This window comes from Balearica regulorum, chromosome 1 (assembly GCF_011004875.1).
Source record: "Balearica regulorum gibbericeps isolate bBalReg1 chromosome 1, bBalReg1.pri, whole genome shotgun sequence".
In the NCBI taxonomy this organism is placed as follows: Eukaryota; Metazoa; Chordata; class Aves; order Gruiformes; family Gruidae; genus Balearica; species Balearica regulorum.
In genome coordinates, this window is record NC_046184.1 from 57,293,992 (window position 1) to 57,315,547 (window position 21,556).

At 49.4% G+C, this 21,556-nt stretch overlaps 4 protein-coding genes across 7 annotated transcripts in view; 2 read left to right on the forward strand and 2 right to left on the reverse strand.

The window, feature by feature from the left end:
* Nucleotides 1-907: 907 nt before the first annotated feature.
* JOSD1 (Josephin domain containing 1) lies at nt 908-9,403 on the forward strand. 2 transcript variants are annotated; one of them, XR_012835430.1, is made up of 6 exons: nt 908-1,087; nt 1,395-1,582; nt 5,808-5,936; nt 6,049-6,243; nt 7,639-7,814; nt 9,275-9,403. XR_012835430.1 is itself a non-coding variant. In XM_075752642.1 (5 exons), exons 1-5 carry the CDS (start codon nt 1,052-1,054, stop codon nt 7,736-7,738), a joined length of 648 nt encoding a protein of 215 aa, XP_075608757.1. In that variant the 5' UTR covers nt 908-1,051; the 3' UTR covers nt 7,739-8,236. The 2 variants fall into 2 exon arrangements, 1 of the variants encoding a protein (XP_075608757.1); XM_075752642.1 differs by lacking the exon at nt 9,275-9,403 and having other exon boundaries at nt 7,639-8,236.
* A 924-nt stretch (nt 9,404-10,327) lies between these two features.
* The window catches only part of TOMM22 (translocase of outer mitochondrial membrane 22), a 114,916-nt gene continuing 103,687 nt past the window's right edge, over nt 10,328-21,556 (reverse strand). The window contains exons 2-5 of the mRNA XM_075752660.1: nt 12,250-12,360; nt 12,017-12,135; nt 11,570-11,687; nt 10,328-11,078 (exon numbers count right to left, since the gene is read on the reverse strand). Of these exons, the coding sequence (XP_075608775.1) occupies nt 11,004-11,078; nt 11,570-11,687; nt 12,017-12,135; nt 12,250-12,357 (420 nt within the window). The 5' untranslated portion in view covers nt 12,358-12,360 and the 3' untranslated portion in view covers nt 10,328-11,003. The remainder of the gene's footprint in view (nt 11,079-11,569; nt 11,688-12,016; nt 12,136-12,249; nt 12,361-21,556) is intronic.
* Nucleotides 12,584-16,051, reverse strand: CBY1 (chibby 1, beta catenin antagonist). Of its 2 annotated transcripts, none has more exons than XM_075752595.1 (5): nt 15,935-16,051; nt 15,001-15,239; nt 14,441-14,546; nt 14,241-14,356; nt 12,584-13,184 (listed from the first exon to the last, which is right to left on the reverse strand). In XM_075752595.1, the coding sequence occupies exons 2-5, from the start codon at nt 15,076-15,078 to the stop codon at nt 13,104-13,106; spliced, it is 381 nt and encodes a 126-aa protein (XP_075608710.1). In that variant the 5' UTR covers nt 15,079-15,239; nt 15,935-16,051; the 3' UTR covers nt 12,584-13,103. The 2 variants fall into 2 exon arrangements, with proteins under 2 accessions (XP_075608710.1, XP_075608717.1); XM_075752602.1 differs by having other exon boundaries at nt 15,001-15,161; nt 15,935-16,048.
* Nucleotides 15,582-21,556, forward strand: part of DMC1 (DNA meiotic recombinase 1) — a 34,174-nt gene continuing 28,199 nt past the window's right edge. For both annotated transcript variants that reach the window (XR_012835425.1, XM_075752568.1), the window contains exons 1-4: nt 15,582-15,831; nt 18,416-18,516; nt 19,433-19,600; nt 20,291-20,389. The gene's annotated coding sequence lies outside the window, so the exon portion shown is untranslated. The remainder of the gene's footprint in view (nt 15,832-18,415; nt 18,517-19,432; nt 19,601-20,290; nt 20,390-21,556) is intronic.

The window sequence follows — 21,556 nt, forward strand, 5'->3', positions numbered from 1 at the left end:
CTCCCGGGACGTTTCGGGGACGAACCGAAAAGCCGGCTGCGGTTCGTGAGGCGGGCACCGGTTCCGCCGCAGTCCTGGGGCACGGGAAAAACCCATCCCGCCGCCGCGCCGGGACCGCCCGCACCTCTTCCTCCGACCGCCCCTGGGCCGCCCTGCGTCGGCCGTTGACGTCAGGGGGCGGGGGGGCGCGCGCGCGACGTCGGCGCGTGCGGGGCGGGCCGCGGGGCACGCGCGCCGCGGGGGGAGAGGGTCACGGGGCGGAGAGGGGTGTGGGGGTGTGTGTGTGTGTGTGTGTAAGTGTAAGTGTGAGAGCGGGGCCCCGCGCGCATGCGCGGGCGGCCGTCGGTGTGGGGCGGCCGGGGCCGAGGAGCGGGTGAGGCGGCGGCGGGGCCCAACGGGTTCCCTCGCGTCCCTCCTGAGGGGAAGGGCGGGCGCCTCGGCCCGGCAGCGAGCACCGAGGGGCGGGGGGGGGGCTGCCAGGCGGAGGTTTTAGGGGAGAAGTGGGGTGGGTGGGGGCCTCTCTTCAGCGTGAGGGGGACGCGGGGCTGCTGGGGCGGGGGCGTGGGGCTGGGCCTTGGCTGTGGGACGCGGCTGCTGCCCAGGTTGGTGGCGGTTGTTGTGCCGGCGCGGGGTGGGGAGGGCCGGGGTGGGAAGGTGCGAGGCAGGCCTTGGGGCTGGTCCCGCCTGCTGCCTGCCCTCCCCTCGCTCCCACGGGCTTTGTGCTGCCTCTTCTCATTGCTAATGGAGACTTCCCTTTGTCGGAGTGCAGGGTGACTTGTGAGGAATTGCCTTCCCCGGAGCCTGGACCTGGGTTTTTTTTGTGGCCTAGCAAGAAGTGGTTTCCTTTCCTGAGCTGTTGGCATCTTCTTGCCGGGATTCAGTCATTCCCAAAGGAATGGAAGAATGCAGCTGATAAGTCCTTAAACACCCTGTGCTCCCATAGGCAGCACCAGAAGCTGGCTTCATCTTTTCCACTTTGGCACTTTGGGGGTGGGTGTCTCTTTGTTACCTGCTCTGGCTACCTTTTTAGTGGCACTATAGACCAAAGGAGATGGAAGAAAAGGAGCGATGTGATAAATTCCAGCTGGTATCTTGAGACAAAGGGGATTCATATCTTTTGACTTTTTTTTTTTCTTGTGAGGGGGGAGGGAAGTATTACATTTTATGGGGTATGGGAGGAGGGAGGAAAAATATGTTGCAAATCTTTATGTGGTTTTTAAAACCAGCCATCAGAGGCAATTACTAAATAAACTGAAGCGCAAGAGGAGGGTTTGTGAGCTGGAAGCAGTGCTAGTCTACAAAAGAAAGGGGCAGTGGGCTGCTGTTGTGACTGTGGAGGAAGAAACTTCAGCCTCCTTTGTTTCTCACCACCTACTCTCCATCCACCCTGCGAGAAAATGAGTTGCATGCCATGGAAGGGTGACAAGACCAAAACGGAATCACCAGAGCCACCCCAGCTACCACCACTGCATATTTACCATGAGAAGCAGCGTAGGGAGCTGTGTGCCCTCCATGCCCTCAACAATGTCTTCCAGGACAGCAACGCCTTCACTAGGGAAACCCTGCAGGAGATTTTTCAGAGGTAGGATGCTCTCTGCACTGGCATTAGCTTCCCCTTGTCCTCTGTTGCTTGGAGGAATTTTCAGATCTTATTTGTGGGGAAAAATAGAGCAAAGGAGGGGCTCAGAATATGCCACTGCTTTGAACTAAATATTGCTTCTTTTTTAAATCCCTACCCCCTCCTTTTTTTTTTCCTCTCTCCATGCAGAAATTCTCTCTTTTTACTTGTTTCTTAAACTATTCTGGCTGCCAATTTTGGGTCCAAGGGCTTTATTGCAGATGCTGTCATGTGGTTGGACTGCTGTCTTCTCCCCCACCCACTTTAATGCATCTTCTACCCATCTTCCATATTTTTGCCCCTGCCTTGTGTAGATACATTATCTTGATGTTAATAACGGATTTTGGGTTTGGCTCGGGAGAGTGAAGGCAGCAGGAATGACAAATGGGTCATCATAAAAACTTCTTGATTTAGTACCACAATACTTCTAAGGTTTGGGTTTTTGTTTTTTTTTTAAATTAGGAACTTTGCCAAATGAATGACTCCTTATTCAAGCAGTTAAGTGAAATTCTTCAAATGATACGCGGTTTTTGTCCAAGCAGCTTCTCTCCCTGTGTACTCTGTCAAACTGGATTTAATTTCAGTAGCTAGATCACCATTTTCTGTGCATTGCTAAATGTTTCCCAGCAGCTTCAAATAATTAATAAAAGCAGGTTTTGAGTTTCACTGGGATAAATGTAAATTATTAATGTGGCCTGTAAAAGAGCTCATATTTTGCTAAATGTTTACGTTGTGCTGTTTTGGCGCTTTGTGGAAATTCTGAGCGTGCCTTTGAAAATTGTGATGACCTTTCATTGATGAAGCGAAGTAATCAAATATGCAATGGGGTCTCCTCTGATAATCTGTGGACGTTGTACTCATTGCATAGGTTACGCTTGAATACCCTTTACCAGTGGTTGATGGCATTTTGTGTTTGTGACAGGTAGGAAATTGCACTTCGTGGCAGTGGTTACGCAGGTACTGCTGGGCAAGGCAGACGTGGTACCCTGTGCTGATGAGCAGGGCGCTGCGAGCCTGTTGCTGCTGTCCTGAAAATTGACAGATTTATGGAACTAGTGCTTGACTCATCAAACTCACACCTGTCTTAAAGAAATGTGGTGATGGACAACAGCAAATACCAGATTGAAACGCTATTTATCATAGCGTTATAAATAACATTCCTGTTGGTGAAGTGGAGCTGGTCCACAGCAGGCTCAAGGCAGTCTTTGTCCAGTGCGAAGACGCTGTGGTTTTGTTCCAGAGCAGCAATTGTCAGAATCTTAATCAAATGGATTGCTATTGGCCTGAAGCAAACAAAGGCAGTTCATGTGGTAGAAGGAGTGTGATGATCTAATTAGTTGGCTTTCATTGGGTTCAATGAGAGAATTACTGTGGAGCATGAAACCTCACAGAAAGAACTGGGATGTTAATCTGGTCAGACCTCTTGCCCTAGAAGGGAGAATTTGTCTTGGATTCCAACCTAGTATTGTTCCATCCTCATATTAGGATCAAGATACGCAGGTTGATTCAGCCCCATGGTAGTATGGAAGTGTATGTGGAAATTCCTCTCAGAAACAGATGAGCTACAAGATACGCCTAAGATTTGCCACTACCTTTGCATCTCTGTTGGATTGCTACTCATGTCTGGCTCTTTGACTTGCCTTTAAGAAGCATGGGTTTAGTTGCCCTTTATATATGACTTTTCTGTATGTCTTTCCTACATCTGGTCATATTCTTTGTGTTGATGAGTCTGGTAAAGGACTGACGAATATTTCTAATAAGCTACAAAAATGTTGCAAAGTGTGATTTTTAAACCCAGTGTTGACAAGGTAACAAAATCACAAATAAGCTTAAGCTTTCTGTAGCTTTTGCCACATCCCTTGAAGAAGGATTATGAACTGCATTGCTGCATCCCATTGCATAAGACCAGTGTAGTCTGATGATTATTATCTCGGGTGTATGCCAAAACTTGGTCCAAGCTCCCCTCTGATTTTTGTAGTCCTTCCTCTGTTCTTTCCTCTAGCACAAGAAATGTATTTTTGATGTTCCTCTGGCTTTTGTTGCAAGAAGTAAGACTGCATGTTCCAAATGTTGCATGGAGATAAAAACAAAAACCTCTTTGCTTCGCTAGAGTCTGTGTATTGAGACTGATTAGGAAAGACAACTGCGTGCAGGAATCTTGGAGCCTGTTGTGTTAAGACAACATGTTGACGAAAGTTTCAGACTTAGAAAGCTCAGGAGGATTATTACCTGGATTTCTGTCCAACTTTGTCAGTCTTCCTCAGCTTAGTGTCTAGATAAAAAAAACCTCAAAAACTAAAAACTCCACAACTTTGGGGAAGCAACTTAATTCCTTGTTGAAACAGAATCGTTCAGCTGATGATTGTGGACTCTAGGTCTGTGTGAGTGGAGACGTTGAGGCCATTCTTAGTGAAAGTTTGCTCAGGGTACCAGTTCTTTAGGTGTGACACCTCTGCTGGTCTCTTCATCTCATTTCTGGGGCTCTGAAAGTTACAGGACCGAACAAAGATAAATGTGTTCTTTCAGCTCTCAAATAAGCTTGTCTCTGGAAAACGGTGCCACAAGAGGGTGCTTGTGCAACCCGAAGGGCTCTGTTAATTGGAAGGATTCCTTAGCTTGCTGGCACTCGTGACAGTTAATAGGTTGAAGCAATGATTTTGAGAAACTAGTTGTAGCCAAGTGATGTTGCTTTATGAAGATGCTGGAAGAGCTGTGACAAGCTACAGTTGCATCACTGTGATTAGTAAAATACAGCAGAGCTTTGGAGACTGGAAACCATGATTCTCTGAAAATGTCACTGCCTCACCCAGAAATGCCCGGTGGTGGGTAGTAATACCTTTTCCTATTACCATGTTGTTTTGGACTCTTCTCCCTTCTGTAGTTAAGTTTCTTCCCAGGCTGTTCTGCTGCAGTCTGCTCCACTGCAAGAAAACGCACAGCTGATGCAAAAAGCCAGCTGTCTGTAGCCTCTTTAGCCTTGGTGGTTCTGAAACTCCCTGCTCAATCCACTGCTTGCTTCTTCTCATCTAATGCCTTGTCTTTTCAGGGGAGGAATGCAGAAGGGCTGAGGGATTTTCACGGGATGAAACATGCCTGCAGAACTTGTGCTGTGCTAAAGGCCAAGTGAAAAACATGCAGGAACATCAGGAGTTTTGGGGAACGGGGTTGATGTGAGGGAGAGGCAGGTGAAATATGAATATTTGGATGATACGAAGCATCTGAACCTTGTGCCAGCAGAACTAATGGAGTCCTTACCAATCAAAAGAGCAACTCATCACAACAGAACTGATCCCAGGCTTGCTTTCTTTGGTTTGGCGTTGCATGACCTTGCTGTTCTCTGCTCCCGGTTTCTCTTCCAGCTGTTGAAGCCCATCTTTCACCCTCATAATAATTCACCCCCTTGTTGTTTCCCCTCCTTACAAAATTTCTTGGGGGGGGGCAGAGCGGGGGAACGTAAAATAAAAGTGTCTAACTTTTTTTTTTTGCCACGTCTCCATGTTTTATGCCTTGCTTCCATTATCTGCATTTGTACAAAGGCTGTCATATTTTTGCATGTAACATTATGGACTGTGATTCTGGATTTTTACATGCTGTAGCAGCGCAAGTGACGTCTAGGCAAGTTTATGGATTAAAGCTGAAGAGATTTGTTTGCAACAAGGTTAGCTGTTTAGTTACCTACAGCAACAGGTTTTTATTTTTTTTATCTTATAGCAATGGCAATGCTTTAAGAAGCTCCTAAACCCAAGTATCTTCCCAGCTTCCAACCCTTCCTGCCTCCTGTTATCTCAGCCAATTTTCAAGACTGTTGTTGACCATTGAACTCTTGAAATTGTGATAGCCATTGTTCTAAATGGCAGACTGGCATTTATTCCAACTGTGAATTGGAGGAAAAAATAATTGAAGCATCCTTTAGAAGTACTACTTCAAGGGGGGGGGGGGTGGGAAAGGCTTCCTGCTTTGCTGTCTCTTTCACAGCAAAGCTAGGATCTTAGGAGGCTTTGTACATCAAAGTTAATGTGTTAATTTAGCCCTCTCAGCCCGTCTGAGTGAGAAGGGGGAATGGAATAATTTGCATTTAAACACAAAAATCCTGAAAATGGGCTTCAAGTTACACAGCAAGTAGCCCCTTCCAGCTGTGGAATATAGGTTCAGCAAACCCCACTAGACCAGTCTCCTGTTCTGTTCACAGGCTGTCTCCCAACACCATGGTGACGCCCCACAAGAAGAGCATGTTGGGAAATGGAAACTATGATGTGAACGTGATCATGGCAGCACTTCAGACCAAAGGCTATGAGGCGGTTTGGTGGGACAAGCGCAGGTACAGAGAAGTCACGTAACTCTGGAGATGGCTTCTGTTTGTGAAAACAAGAGATGAAGCTAAAGTACCAGATTATAATCTTATTGCTGTCTTGTTTTCTGCGCTCTTTCAGGGATGTTAACGTCATTGCCCTGTCTAACGTGATGGGCTTCATCATGAATCTGCCCTCCAGCCTTTGCTGGGGCCCCTTGAAGCTCCCCCTCAAGCGACAGCACTGGATCTGCGTTCGGGAGGTGGGAGGCACCTACTACAACCTCGACTCCAAACTCAAGGTGCCCGAATGGATTGGAGGTGAAAGTGAGCTCAGGTAGGATTTTTTTTTTTTTATCCTGTTCCTCCTCAAATCCTTCCTGTTGGAGGTGGGGAATCTGTCCTTAAACAGTTAGTGATTGAAACATTTATGGTTGATCTTCAATAGCAAAGATTTGAGAGTAGTAAGGTTCTTGTGCCTCCTCTTAGATTTATACCCTGTTTGCACAAAGCTAGGAAAATGCTTTTGGCAGTGATGTCTGTGAGCTCAGGAGAACCTGACTTCATCTCTTACGTGGCTGGCTCTGTCAGTAGTGACAAAGGTAGAGGCCAAGCCTGGTGTGACCTGCGGGTGACGCCTGCAACGAGATGTGCTGTGCCTCGCTCTCTCCTCAAATGCGAGAGTATCAGCATTCCTTTGTCTTTTTAGTGATCTGTGTGTATGTTCCCAAGGAAAGGCTTTCCAGACTCATCCCCGACAGCAGTGAAAGCTGTTTGCTAAGGAATCACTTCCTGTGTAAGCAAACACTGTGCTTCTTGACTCCCTTCCCCTCTTTAATCTTAACACAAGTTGGTTGGTGTAACTGCTTTGTAAAGTCTGACCTGCTCTTAGTTGTTCTTCAGCTTCCATTCTGTCCCGTTCTAAAGCCTACTAGCAGCTTTGCTGCCTCAGCTAGATGTGTTCTGAGGCAGGTATTGCACACAAGCAACGTTTGCAGAGTCTACCATGCTATTAAAATCTTGGTAAAGTGAATGTCAGCCTTTTGTGAATTCTGGGATAAAGTAACGCAGTTCTGGAACTACTGAGCAGATCTTCTGGTGGATTTTATCCTGGGTGTGCTGTTCTTCAGCAATAAATAAGGGCTTCCTATATAGGGAATTTTGGAAATCTGGGCCGAAAGATATTGGAGAAAACATTGATTTGACTGTCATAGTTATTGGAGATAATCCAAGTCTGGTATTAGAAAAAGCGTATGGGCAGAAAGGGGCTGCAGAACCGTGTCAGATGACCAGGTGGTACGCTGCTACTATGAGCTGTGATAGGCACATCTAAATGGTGGGGGGGGGTTACCCACAAGTATTCCAGATTTGTTGGAATTATTTTAAAATGTGGTGGGATTTTTGATCTCAGAGCTCTGAAGAAACTGAACTTGGTTTTAGTTCTATTTTTGCCTCCTTGGAAAATTGGAAAGTGACATCTACGTAGACTTATCTCTGCTGAGGTTAAGATCATGTCTATCTGAGTCTGCAATAACTTGCTGTGTAGAGGTGTGCTGAATCTAGTAGGGCAAGTTTAACGTTGGGGGTTTTTTTATTGTCAGAAAATAAGACAGCGTGTGGGGATTTCCTCCCATTTCTTGTCATGTTGGCATAGTTAGTTGCATTTAGTTCTTATAGAAGACGACAAAGTTCTACATTCAGTAGTGCTTATTTCTATTTCCCTTTATGATAGGAAATTTTTGAAACACCAGCTGAGAGGAAAGAACTGTGAACTCCTGCTGGTGGTGCCAGAGGAGGTGGAAGCACATCAGAGCTGGAGAGCTGACGTGTGACCCAGACTGACTCTGTCCTCTCACTACAGCTCTTCCCCTTCACTGAACTCCTGACGTCCCGACACCTGGATAATGGGTGCCCCGACTCTTCTCGTCTGGAACTTCCTTTGTTAGGCTCTTCTCTTCCTTCCTTGGTGCAATAGGGCAACGGCGTAGGACATTGGGGGGGGGGGGGGTGGGATGGGGAAGAATTGAGGGCAGAGGGGAGGAAACTGGAAGCCAATCACTTTAATTGCAAAGGCGGATGAGCTGTGTGCCCTTCAGCTAGCTAGAAGGCATTGCGCTCTTTAAAACCAGGCTTTGGGGCTGGGGTGCCTGGGAGCCTATGGCCTCCCTTTCCCCGCATCGTTCAAGGCCGCACATGGTGGGACGCTGCTCCCTCCGGGGCTTGCTGGGGAGGAGCAGAGGCTGAGCATGCTGCCGCCTCTTCACAAGCTTCTCCCTCCAAAACAAGTCGTCATGAAGACGTTTGCAATTCCTAAGGGTCTCAGGACACTCTCAAAACACTAGGAATGGTACGGTGCTCAGCACGACCCTCTGCTTCTTAGGGATGGTTTGTGCCAGGAATGAGAAAACAGTAATAAAAACAGTGTCATCTTCCAAGAAATTCTTCAGGTAGCTAGAGGATTCTTCCCCAGCATCTCCAGGGGTTTACATATGTGGTGAGCAGTTGCTCGGCAGCATGCGGCTGGCTAAAGCGATGTGGAAACAGCAAGCACGGGCTAATTGAGGAGTATCGAGTTTCTGGACTGGAGAGAGGCCGTAGTCTGCTTGGCTTTCTTTGTGCTATGTTGGGTTGGTTTGTTGGGTTTTTTTTTCTTTTACTATCTATTTTGGTTTTCTGCATGGTCACCCAGTAGTTTAGGGGCTGCTTGGAGAGAGGAATAAAACTGAAGGGGTTTTGAGAGGAATGCATTCCTTTTTATTTTCCTCTTTCCAGAAGCCTAGCCCACAGTTGTGAATGTCATGCGAAATGTCCCAGAAAGAGGTAAAGTTACAAAGCAAAAAATCGACTGAGGAGGGAAGCCTTGGTAACAGTCAGGTTTTTCCCTTTTTATAGTTACTAGCTGATAACATGGGGAGATGCAGAGGGTCCACCAGAACCTTTGGGCGTTAGAGAAACCCTGGCCTGGTAGTTGAACCAACCTCTCTCTTAGTGTTGGCCGACAAACATTCCATTAAGGGACGAATCACTTTTTCCTCCCCTCCTTTCTGCGGGGAAGAGTGACTCGGACATGGAGACGCTAAAGGGAATCTCTGCCGGCTGTTTCCCAGTCACCCGGGCGAGCTGTTGCTCAGTCATGCCTTCCACAGCAGGAGGAAGAAATGCTGAGTTTAGAAAAAAGTTTGTTGCATTTAGCTCTTCCTGGCTGAGCTGCTGTTTGCTTCCCTCCTCTATGCACGGGATGTCTTGGTTCAACAGCAGCAATCTCTGGGACGTGATGGAGCTTGAAGGATCCCGCTAGGTCGTGCAGGGAAGTCTCATTACTGGTGGTTGAGCTTGCAAAAGGAGGGGTTGTAACTACTTTTTCTCAGTTATTTTTTTCCGCAAAGGACGAGTGGGTTTTTGAAGCCGAGAGACCACCAAACTCGCACCTTCCTAACGGAGAACAGAGGCCACGTGACAACAGGACCACGATGTTCGCTGACCCCCGGACATCTGGCAAGCACCGTTTTGCGGTCTTTTGAGCACAGCCTCCCATAGTCAAGGGCAAATGGCTCTTACGTTTTAAAGACCCAACATTTCTATAAAAAGTCCTATTTCGTAACACATTCCACTGACCAATACCAGCTGGCAGAGTTTTTGGGGTTTTTTTTAAACACTTTACAGGCAGGATGCGAAGCCTGCAGGCATTCTGCTCGTGACTTGAAGCCATTTCTTCAAGAAGGGAAAAAAAAATTAAAAAATCTCAACAGCAACACTTTTCTATGCTGATTAAAGTCGCACTTTGGAGAAACCCTGTTTGCATGGAAACTGCAAGCCAACGGATCGGTGCACAATATGCAAAGATGTTTTAAAACATTTTGGGGCTACTTTCCTCTCCTTGTATGTCAGCACCTTTCCTGTGGGGGGGGAGGGGGAGGGAAACAGTGTGAACCAGCTGCTCAGGTAAAGTGCATGATCACACCCCTGTGGGAGGGGAGGCTGCTGCACCTGAGGGTGGGCGAACTGGTCCAGTCCCACAGCTAGGGAGTGGGAAAGCCAGTGTTTGTTTTCTTGCTTGTTTGGTTTTGTTAGAGCCTTGTCTTGGGTTTGTTTACAGAGATGTATTTTGTTTAGCCAAATATTAAAAATGGAAAAAAACCCATTTCCATATAAATGTCCTATCACTTCTGTATGTTCAACTGATTTGTTCTGTAACAAAGTATGTAAAGGAAAAATAAATTTTTTTTTCTTTGGTTATAAAACTGCAATCTTTCTGCAAGTTAAGAACCGCAAAGTCGGGTCAGTGGTGCTGAGGTAGAATCCCCTCCCTGAGAGCCCCCTAAGCCACACAAAGCTTTCTCTGCCAGCTGAGGATGACAAATCCCTGTCTGTCCCTTCCCCCTGCTGTCTGCTTTGAAAGAACTGAGCCTCCCTAAAGGACATGTATTAAACCCACACTGCTCAGGTTGGATTTATTTAATATTCAATACAAAAAATACGCAGCCAATATCTACTTTATGAGGCAGAGGATCAGCATGGATGTGATCGTCTTGAACCTGGCCCGCTGCTCCCTCACTACTCGCACACAAAGTTGCAGTGAAAATATTTTTGCACGTCTGTCTTCCCAGAGAGCGTTTTCCTCAGGATATGGCTACTCGTGCTCCTCCTTTGCTTCACCTGCTGGGAAAGTCACTCCTCCTCCTGTCGCCCGTGTCCTTTGGCTCCGAATCGGCCAGGAAAGGATCTGTTTCGTTTGACTGCCGCCTTTCAAAGCCTGGCCTGTGCCCTGGCGTGGTTTTGAGGGGGGTGGGGGCCAAGGAGGCTGGGAGAGGTACTCACCCAGTTCAAGTCTGTAACTGGTTATGGCATACTGATTGAATAAAAGGAAAAACTCAACTTCTATGGGGGGGAAGGATGCAGACGGGAGCCGTCATCAGGTCCAGAGGTGGGGGGCTTGCCCCCCCATTATGAATGGGTCAATGTCCCAAAGGAGAACCAAAAATAAAAATAAACAACCGACAAAAAATAAAAATGCCCTGACCCAACAAATCAACAGTTCAATGTATCATCATCTCAAGGTCTTCCCACACAGTATGAATCCAACGCAGCTTCCAAAAATTAGATTTTTCCAGAGAGCGGAGGCAGGGCCCCTGGCATTCCCCCCGACAGCCCTGTGTTGGGTCCGAGTAGGATCTGGAAGGAAAACGGTCAGTTGAAGGACCGCGAGGATGCAGGGCGGCTGCCACGTGCTGCCCTCCCTCCCCCCCACCTCGTCAGGGCACCGAAGGTACTGGTGGCATTTTGCAATATCGGTTCCTCCCCTGCTATGACAACCAAGGTTAATGCTGAATGCAAACAGGGTGGGTTTGGACGCTGCTGCGTTAAGCCTGCACGCAGTCCTAACTGCGTATTTCAGGCCGGCAAAAGCCAGGTTGTGTTTGCCGGAGTTTGCCACCAGACTGTTAACTGGGAATCGGCAAGATCAGTCCACTAGAAAAATCCAACCACATCATCTGGTGAGACGAACAAGGCTGCAACGTATAACAACCTGCGCTCTGTTCCTTAAGCTCCTCCAACAGCTGGGAACTGGGAGGAGGTGTGGGCACCCCTGGGTGGCCCCACCTGGCACCCCTGGGTGACCCCACTCTCCTGTGGGTCGGGGGGGGGGGGGGGTCCCGCCTCACCTGTCGCTGCTGCAGCTGCTGCTGCTGCTCCATCTGCAGTTTTTCGGTTTCAAAGACGACAGGAAGAACCAGAATCATGAAGGAGGTGGTCCCAATCCACAGAGCTGCCCTAGAGAATCTAGGGAGGAGAAAGAACATTAGGAATAAGAATCGGTTCCTTGGCTGCTTCTTACCGGCACTGGGCTTCTCCCGTGGTTACTTCCCGTGCCTCAGACAAAAGCCTTCCCCCTGCCCCGAACCCCGCGATGGGCCGTCCCCAGCACCGTCCCGCCCCTTGGCTTTGCCCACGCCGCCGAGAAACAAGGACCGCGGCCCCGCCGCTCCCCGGCCCGCGCTACCAGCGGCCAAAGCCGCAGCGGGAGCCGGCGGAGCCGCCCGGCACCCACCGAGACCCGCTCCCGAGGGACTCCCGCCCGCTACCGGGCACCGCGCCCGGCGCTCCCTCACCTGTACATCTTCTGCGCTACGGTCAGCGACAGGTCGAAGGTGGCTCCGGCCGCCGAGCGGACGCTCTCGGGGAACATCTCCGTCAGCCCCCACAGCCTCTCGGCCAGCGTCTCGTCCAGCTGCGGGCGGCATGCACCGCGTCAGGCCCGCCCGGCCCTGCGCGCCCGCCAGGGTCACCCCGCTTCCCCAGCCCGCCCAGCCCAGCCCGCCACCGCCGCCAGCCGTCCCGCTACCTCATCGTCGTCCTCCTCCTCCTCCAGCTCGTCCTCCAGCTCCTCGGCCTTGCCCGAGCCGCCCTTGGGCAGCAGCTCCTCCGGAGACAGGGACGCAGGGGCAGCCATCACCACCAGCCAGGGACGGAGTGGGCGGCGAGCCAGCGGAAGGGCGGCCGGAACGCCGCCGGAAACAGGGCGGTGCTCCCGCCGCCCGGCCTCGGAGGGAGACAGCGGCCCCTGGCGGCCGGGAGGAGCGCCGCCCGCCTGTACCGGGCCCTCCCGCCCCCGGCTCGCAGCACGACCCTTCGCATAACAAACACTCGTAGAAGCTGGTTTTAAATGTAAATTTTTTAATGTAAAGTACGCAAAACCCTCGAGAACAAGCAACTCCAGCATCCTGCTTGCCAAAGGCAGGCGGTGAAACTTGTACAAGCACCCCCAGGGCCCCCCCCAAGGGGACAATTTCAGGGGCGCAGGGGTCTCCCCGCGTTTTTAAGTGCAGAAAGCAAGGAGGGGCCCACCCGGAGGTGGATCTTCTCCACCACCTGTTGTCAGGCTGCCTTAAGAAAGAGGGTACCTACAGCTGGGCTGCAGAGAGGAAATGCAGCAAGGTAGAGTGCTCCGAGAACACACGTGTGAATTGACAGCGTCGTGGTGTGACTTGTTGGGTGCCGAACCAGCCGTTACGCGGGACCGACAGCACCGTGCGATGCTGGAGGCACCTTGTTACTCGCAGTCCCGTGGAACGAAGTACCTATACAGTGTACCGAGGCAGCCAGGAGGCCCCGGCCAGCCCTGGCGTCCAGCGCAGGAGCAGCCGAGGCGCAGAGCCAGGCTCCTGGCTCCCCCGTCCTCCAGCCACCTCGTCGTCTTCACTTCCTCCTCCGGCTGCGGGTCTTCAGCTCCTCCAGCTCCTTCTCCATCAGGTGGGACTCGGCTGTGGTCTCGGAGAGCTGCAATGCACCGCCAACGACGACGAGAGTGAGCTACCCCTCCTCCAACCTCCACCCCGCGTTACAGCTGCGAGGCCAACACCGGAGCTGTGACCTCGCAGTCCGTGGCGTACGTCGGACACGCATGGCGTGACACGAAAGCCCCCTAGAGGGATCAGAGATTGCTCTCCCTCTGGAGAGGCACCTCACGTGGCAGCAGCGCACACAGCAAAACACTTGTGCCTTGGAATCTTTTCCGATTTCATGGCGCAACCTTTCCAAGAGATGTCGCTGACACTTACAGCCGCGAGCCAGCACCCATGCAAGGAATTTATTCCCGTTTGAGCGGGAGGGAAGCTGAGGTTTCACACTTCACTGACATCACCTGGAAAACCTGGAGAGCGGTTGGGGCTTCCGCTCAGTGCGGCGCTCCAGCCACAAAAGCCACTTGCCAGTTTTAAAACACGGGGAGAACATAAGGAAGGAAAATGATGAAGGAGTAAGTAAGTGTTTGCTGGGACTGACACAAAGGGTAAATCACTTAACAGGCTGAGAATGCGTATGTATTCTGTTTCACTGAAAACGTCTCCAGACTTTAAGCATGAAAGCTGTAATTTCTGGGTAAGGCTGAATTTCGGTTTATTTAGGGCTTGGGAATTCTTTCATCCATAGGTTTACACATAGAATAGATCTCACGCTACTTGTCACAGTCCGTGACAAGGAAGGGTGGCTACAACTAACTCGGTTTCACAGTTAGGGAAGAGGCCAGAGGGGCAGGAAAATGGCATACTCCACACAGAAAGGGAAAGAGGAGCCGCGGCCCTTGCAAGGGCTCCTCTCCAATCCATCAGAGTATCCACGAACGTCAAGCTCTGCTGCGGGGGGAACCTTCCCCTCTTCTCGCAGAGGAGATCAGGCTCTACTCCCACACTCCCTTTGCTGTTAAAGTTGTCTTGCATAGCAGGGTAAAGCGGAAAGAGTGGGGTACAGTAAGAACGGCCTCCTTTGGAGGTCCCAGCACCCTTCGCTTGGGCACTTCTGCGGCTATGGGCAGGTGATGTTTGGGCAAAGACTCACCATATCCAGCAGAATATCCACTTTCAGCCGAAGGAGGTTGTTTTCTTCCTCTAGCTGCTGGTTTCGTCTGCGCAAGCGCTGCATTTCCCTGTGATCCCCCGTGAAGCTTCCTGATTCTGGAAGGAAGGAAAGAGGTCAGAGTACCGATTGCCAGCCAACTGTGGCTTCTTCAGATCAAAGCCAGCTGGGCTGCACTCTACCTGCCACCCACTGGCCATTTTCAAACTTCAGGCTCTGCCCAGCGAGGTTCATGGTGGGGATGCCATACTCCAGGCCCAGCTCAATCTCACGAGTGGATCTATCCAGCTGCAGGGAAGAGCATCATACAGAAATCCAACGCCACGCCAGTGTTCTTCCATTCCTTAGTGACTGACATTCCAATAGAAGCTGCTGGTCTGACTGGCCCTGGAGCCTGAAACCCTACTTTGAGTCCTGTACTGCTGCAGTAGAGGACTGGCTCCTCTTGCACTTTCTCCCACCTGAATTTACACTCATCTCCCTGCATTGAGAGACCATTGGGGAGAAGCTTTAGGTGAAACAATTCTGGGCTGCAGGTGGGGTGATGACGATCCTACCCTCAGCTATTCCATTTTTACATTCGTATCTGGTAACCCGTGATCAGAAACAGTGCCGTACCGCAGGAGGAAAAGAGGCACAGTTGGGAGCTCTTGTAAGGGCTGTGGTGCTCCCAGCAGGAGCCACTCACCCCTTACCACCCAGCGAGCTTTCCCGCAGGCAAGCCACGGGCACCAGGACTCACCAAGTGCAGGTTGGAGAGAGAGGCACATTTCCTGGGGGGGGTCTTCTTCGGGCTGAAGGTGTTCCCAAAGAGAGGCATCGCACGCTGCTGGCTGGGCGTACAGGGCGCTCCCGACGGCCTCGCGCTGCTCCCCGAGCAGGGGGGACACGGCCAGCCCGAGGCTGTAGGCCAGCAGCAGCGACAGGACAGGATGGCCGCGTCAGCAGGGACAAGGTTTCCTCCGGTGGCCCTGTGTTCACCTAAAACCAGACCCCACGCCAGCTCCCCTCACGTCATGTGCCCTCGCCCTTCGGAAAGGGTTAAATGGCGGCGGTGGGGGGGGTTGGCCCTGACCCCCCCGCCCCCGCCCTGACAGGACCCTGACAGGGCGGCGCCCCTGCCCGCCGGCACGCGGCTCCCCTCGCACCTCCGCCGCCATGTGACCGAGCCGGGGGGTGGAAGCCGAACGGCACGAGGCCACCCCTTACGTCACACCCCCCCCCCCCAGCACCACCATAAGAAAAAAGCGAGCTCCTCCCCTCCCCCCCCCCGCCATCTGCCCCCGGCGCGCGCCCCCTCCTCTCCCGCCCCCCGCGCAGGCGCATTCGGCAGCCATCCCCAGCGCCACGCGGCCCGGCGGGGCGGGGGGGGGGGGGGTACGGGCCGTACCACCCAGCGGGAGCGCTGAGGAGAAGGGAGCGGGGAACCGGAGGGTATTATTTCAGGCAAGGGCCGCCACCGGGATGGTCCCTCGTTCTGATTTCCCTCCCGGTATCTCACTGGGGAAACCAGCGGGCTCGGCGAGGGCAGAGCTGATGAGGAACACCCACTCCCCCCTCCCGCCCCAGCGTGGTAGGGTCAGCCCCGGGGTGCGGGGGCGGGTGGGCCTGGCTGTTCCATCGGGGTTCGCCTTAATTATTGGGGGGGGGGGGGGGACGGGGACGAGAAAGAGCACCTTTCCGGCGAGCCGCGCCTGCTCCCGGCGTTCCCCGTCTGTCACCGCGCCGGTGGGCTCAGCCGCCGCTGCCGCGTGCCCCGGGAGCGGTTTGCGGCCGTTGCGTTGCCATGGTGACGGCGGGGCTCCGCCGCTCCTCCCCGCTGCCGCAGCAGCGTCTGGAGGCGGCGGCCCGCAGGCCTGGGCTGCGCGGGGCCGGTGGCTACCGACAGGAGGACGGCCGCCGGGGATGCTACGGGGCTGCCGCCTCGGGAGAGGGCGAGGGAGCCCGAGGAGGCCGCGCCGGAGGGCCTGGCTGGCGGGCCTTCGGGTAGCCTCGGTGGGCTCTTGCGGTCCCAGCTCGGCGCCCTGCTCCAGCCCCCCAGCCCCCTGTCTGGGGCCCGCTGGCTTTGGTGGAGAGGGGGGACCGTGGAGGAGCTGGTGCTGTGGAGATGGGGCTCCCGTCATGGTCAGGCTGCATCAATCCTGTGATGTTCTGCCCACTGATTCCTAAAATGCTTGAATTGGTTGGAAGACTTTTTTATAAACTGTTTTTGCAGGTAAACAATGAAACACCATTAGGCAGAGAATCCCTTCTTGCTTGGGAACAGGAGGAGAAAAAGTGGAGAAGGTCTGGGGTCCTGGGCTCCCCAAGTTTGAGGAATGATGGATTAGAAGTTGGAGAGAAAAGAGCAGGCGATTCTTTAATAAGCTGTCCTCTGAGGCAGGCTAAGTGTCCTGATTTTCTGTGCATGTTGCAAAGTCCTCCCTTCTCAGCACATGATGGGATAAATTTAGTTTTATTGTGTTACTTGCTGGCTTGTATTCCATGGGAGGTGGCTTTGGTAGTTGGTTTGGATATTACTTTGAATGGGAGGGGTATGTGGTACATATCACCAATATTTTTTATATTAGAGAGGTAAAATACCAATCTTTGTCTAAATTTTAAAATAATTCTCCAATCTGTTAGAATTTAGTGACCTGAAATTACTTGCTTCATTGTTAGAAAAACTTCTGCTGAGGACTCTGTGAGGCTTTCCTGAAAATTACAGATTAATGAGGTGTTAGGATAGTGACTTTAAAGGAGAACAATAAAGAAAAGAGGGGAGAGAAAAAAGAAGGGAGGGGTGGAGTAGATAATCAGAAGTGCCAGGAAAGAGAGGAGTAAATAAGAGAATCGGCAACCTTTTCATTTGGTTTGTACATGTTTTAATACTCCACCAAAGAAAAGTTCTTTAACAGTCTTCCATTTTCAGAGTGCTTAATTGGCGCCCTGCCTGAAGTGAACCAAAAAAATTGTTCACTTGGAATAAGAAATGGAAAGATACCACAGTACCAACCCAGTGACTATAGACAAGAAAAATCTCTGGTGCTGGAGTATCTTCTGGTAGTCCAGTTAAGCAATATCTGATTCTTCCAGGACACATGCTATAAAAACAGTGGCCTTCTGACCCTGTGTGCTAGAGTCTGTGCACTGGAAATTAGTGATTTTTTTAAACTTTTTTTTTTTATAAGAGAAGGAATTACAGTGTGTGCAGGAGGATCAGCACCTTGAAACGTAGAACAAAAGTTTGCAGTTCTGAACAAGGGCTATTTGAAGTAGTTGTGGCTCCTGTTGGCATTTCACATCCATATGTGTGTATTTGCATAAATTGGATAAGAAAGATGAAAAGATGAAGGGCCAGAAGTGAAATGAGGGCAGGAACCTTGGAAGAAAAGCTGAGAGAATGTAGAATTACAATTTTGAACTGAAAAAAACTGTAGCTAACCTAGGGGCTTATAAGAGTCAAAGACCATACAGGACACTGTGTGAGGAACAGAGCTCTTACCACTTGCTTTCGTGTGTTTTTCAGTTGTTAAATGCACTGAAACATTTTGACTTTCCAAACAAATACTCAGACCTGAAGAACTGCAAATGAGAGAAGCATCTCCCTGAGATGCTCAAAGGCATGTATGTTTCTTTTATAAATACTTCAGAGGGTTGTAACTACTGGGGAAAAAGCAGATGTTAAGAAGCTCTGGTCAGGACACACCCTGCCACTATCACAGGGGTAGTAATGTTCACCTTCTAAGAAGAAACGTGTATGTTTCAGCACAGTTGTGTGCTTGAGCTCCCCTTGCACTAACCAGGGTGAGTATTGTAGTAATACATTATTATTATTGTAAAACTAAACTATCCAAGGTCTCACAATGATTCTCTGATGGAGAGAATCTCTGACAGCCTCTTTCTCAGAGGTAGAGACTCAGAAAAAGCCGAGCAGCCTATCGCAACTGCCTTGGCACATGAGGTGAATGCGTACTTCTGTTTGCCTGATTGCACAGATGCTAATATGTATGTGAATAGTTTCACAGTTGGTAGGGCTTGTGATGAGAGTTCAGAAAGCTTCTCCAGAAGTTTGAGAGCAAGACAAAGAGGTTCAGTGTCTGGCTTTTTTCAGTGTGATTTGCTTCAAGAATCTTTCTTCCTTTGCATGGGGTTTACTAAATTTCATTTGTTCCCAGACTCCATTTCCTCGAAAAATGCTGTGGAATTTCCTCACTGCACCAACCTCCCAGGCTTTTCTGGCAGCAGTTTTTGGTGGTTATTTCTCCATTTACATCAGGTAGATATTGAGACAAGAGCCAATCATTACTGTTTCCAGCGTTGCCTCTCAATATGCTGCACTGTTCTCCTGCCAGCGGGTAGTTTGACATATGATTTTAAGTGATGTTAAAAGCATTACAGTGTAGCACTGTGCATCCCTCTGTGCCTGTCACTTTGTGGAGAAGTGAACACCTAGCACGCGCGTGTGCTTGCTGTCTCTCCCTCCCTCCTGTACAATAACTAGAGATATCACTTAGGATCTGCAAAAGCTCGTTAAACAGTGAGGAACCTGCGTGTTGCAGTCATCGTGTAAGGAAACTGCATGTCTTTTTGTGAAGACATCTTTGGGAATGCTGGTGGAAGGCTGAGAGTGACAGGACAAAAGATAGTGCTGTAGCACATGACAGTGTGGAAATTTTGGAATAGACCCAAGCTGTTTTTCTTGGTAGCTTAATTTGGAGCATCTTCTTCAGCTTTTTGGTTCACAAGCGATACAGAATCTATAGCTTAGATGGTCTCGGAGCTGCTTTTAACTCCATAGTGTTTCTCATGCCTCTTTTCATGTGCACCATAGGATTATTATTGTTCTCCATTATATGAATAAATATAGGGAAACCCCACTGACTAGTGAATTCAGTAGACTTACTCCAGGCTTACTCTGATGTCAAAGACAGTATTTACTGTAATTATTCCTGCTTGAAACTTGCTACATTGATTGGTAGGCTAAATGAAACAGTTTAAAACCTAAAAAAATAAATTTTAATTAATTCCATACCTAATTAGTTTCTTCAGCAGTGAGATAATTCCTGTTGTCTCAGTACTCTGCAGTTATGTCCCTTCTTTTAATATCCTAGATATTAGAATAAATATCTTGCCTGTATTTTATTGACATAGCAGATGTGTCTTTCTCTATTTGTTTCTTCTTTTCATTATAGCCAACTGAAGAGATAGAAGAACAGCTGTTTCACTGCATTGCAAAGAATTTCCTCCTGCTTGACTGTCACAGATTCCACCACCAGGAGGCCCTCATTAAAGTGCTTATAGCTAAGGCAAAGAAAACACAAGAACAGTGAAAAGAGATGGAGAAATCCCTCCTCACAGGGGTAATCTGAAACTAATACTTATCCTATAAATAGAGATTTTTTTTCAGAGTTCTGTGCAAGCATCTATTAGTTGATTCTTGCAGGAATTCTAATATCCAACCATCAGTTATACTGTAACTTTTGAGGATAATGGGGTGTCATGGGTGGTATCCCTCCATTGAATCACCAAGTGATAGCCAAGAAAGTTCATGCTGTCGTCTTCTGTATAGTAAAGCTCTTAATAGCATAAGTAAAACAATAAAATGGAGTAAAGCATGGTTTTGATTTCTAGTCACTCAGGTCTGCCCTCTATCTTTCACCTAAAGAATATGCCTTCACCTAATTCACCTCTGCTTTCTTTTTTTACTTATTTCTGGGTTTGTAATTTTCTTCCATTTTTTCACAGCAGGCTTTTATTGTTGCCTAAAATATCTGCACTAACAGTCTGTCTGATTGTTCGCCTTTGCTGGCATGACCTTCTTTAAAATAAGGGGGAAAGAGAAATGTTTTCATCCTTTTTTTTTTGGTAAATTGTGCACTTCTTTTCTGAATCACTGGCCCTTCAAAGCTGCAGTCATTGCTTTGGCTGGAACGTAGACTTTGTTATTCAAAAGAACAGTGTGTCCGTGTTCTCTTAACTAAAAAGTCTGTAGAGTTGTCACTTTTCTTTCCATAAACCCTAGCTTTTTCTGTCTTTACTGCTGAATCCAGCCTTGTCTATCTGCTGCTGTTCCACTTTCCCAAGATCACGTTTCAGTACTGATGAGTCCAAGACAAAGCTTTGCAATGCAATTTCAGAATGGATGGTAGGTGAGAGTGGTTTTGTTCCTGTCAGGAAAAGCTGTAGGCTGCAAATTGAGTTATTCTTTGTCTTTCAAACTCACTTTCTGCCCTCCTTCCCTGAATTCACACGTATATATTCTACACATTTACATTTGTTTACTTGGGCCTTTCTTATGTGTACTAATGTGTAAAACATGTATCCTCTGCTCTAAGAAGCAAAAAAAAAAAAGTGTATATGAAGCCATGATGTTGTATACAAAGTTCCCAGGCCTCTGAAGTGGTTTTCCAATCACTGTTCACCATTCTGGCCACACTGCTCACCTTAAAGAGTTTAAGCAAATATACCAGCAGTTCTGCTGCTCACGTGCTCTGGATAGAATCCATTGCTTCCTGACAAGAGTTTGCCACGAGGCTGTCCTTGGTGATTGAGAGACTGAAGGTTCAGAGGACACATGCAGTCCACACAGTGGTGAAAGCTTCTGTTAATCTTTATTTCATTCTGTTCTGGCTGCTCCTTCCTTGCTTCTGTGTCTGTGTTGTCATTCTTCTCTCCATCTCTTACTTTCACAGCCATCTGTTTTGGTGGGTCACTTAAGATGTCCTTTCCAGGAAATGACGAAATACTAAACCTCTAGTCTGTAGATTCCTGATTAGCGGGTGCAGGGAGGCTATGCCAAGGGAAGGATCTCAGTATGGGTCGGTTTCTTACGCTCTGTTGTCACCCTCCACCGCTGGAAGCTGCTGGAGACAAGATGTTGGGCCTTTGGGCTGAGCTGCTGTGGTTATACAGAAGGGCAAACAGGGCCTGCCTTCTAAATCTCCTTCTAAGCTTCTTTTATCTCATGCCTTAGATGAACATCAGCTGTGCTTTGTCAGCACAAACAAGTGATACTGCATCATGAGAAAATGTGACACTTGGTGTGTATAGCACTATGAAGATGGGAGAAAAGTGCTAAGTATTCTTTTCTCTTCCGTGTTCTTTCACCGTTCCTTCTTTCTGTCCACTTAGGCACACTACCAACCCCAAGAAGCTACACTAACTGGGAATATTCCCAGTTGGAACCAGAAAAATTCAAGATGAACACTCTGCTGTCACCAAAGGGAGAGGACAGTTGTAAGAACACTGGTGTAAATAATTTTCCCTAGTCCCTGCTAATCTAAGTAGGAGTTTCATAACCAAACCAGGTGGTCATT

Bases quoted from the DNA above. Each gene is read 5' to 3' on its own strand.
- CBY1 (XM_075752595.1), bottom strand. From the start codon at position 15,078: ATGCCTCTCTTTGGGAACACCTTCAGCCCGAAGAAGACCCCCCCCAGG. The intron at 14,547-15,000 runs GTGAGTCCTGGT...TCTTCCCTGCAG, and splicing joins CTCTCTCCAACCTGCACTTG to CTGGATAGATCCACTCGTGA. The intron at 13,185-14,240 runs GTGAGTCTTTGC...GGTGCATTGCAG, and splicing joins TGGATATTCTGCTGGATATG to CTCTCCGAGACCACAGCCGA.
- JOSD1 (XM_075752642.1), top strand. From the start codon at position 1,052: ATGGAAGAAAAGGAGCGATGTGATAAATTCCAGCTG. The intron at 1,088-1,394 runs GTATCTTGAGAC...CCACCCTGCGAG, and splicing joins GATGTGATAAATTCCAGCTG to AAAATGAGTTGCATGCCATG. The intron at 6,244-7,638 runs GTAGGATTTTTT...CCTTTATGATAG, and splicing joins GGAGGTGAAAGTGAGCTCAG to GAAATTTTTGAAACACCAGC.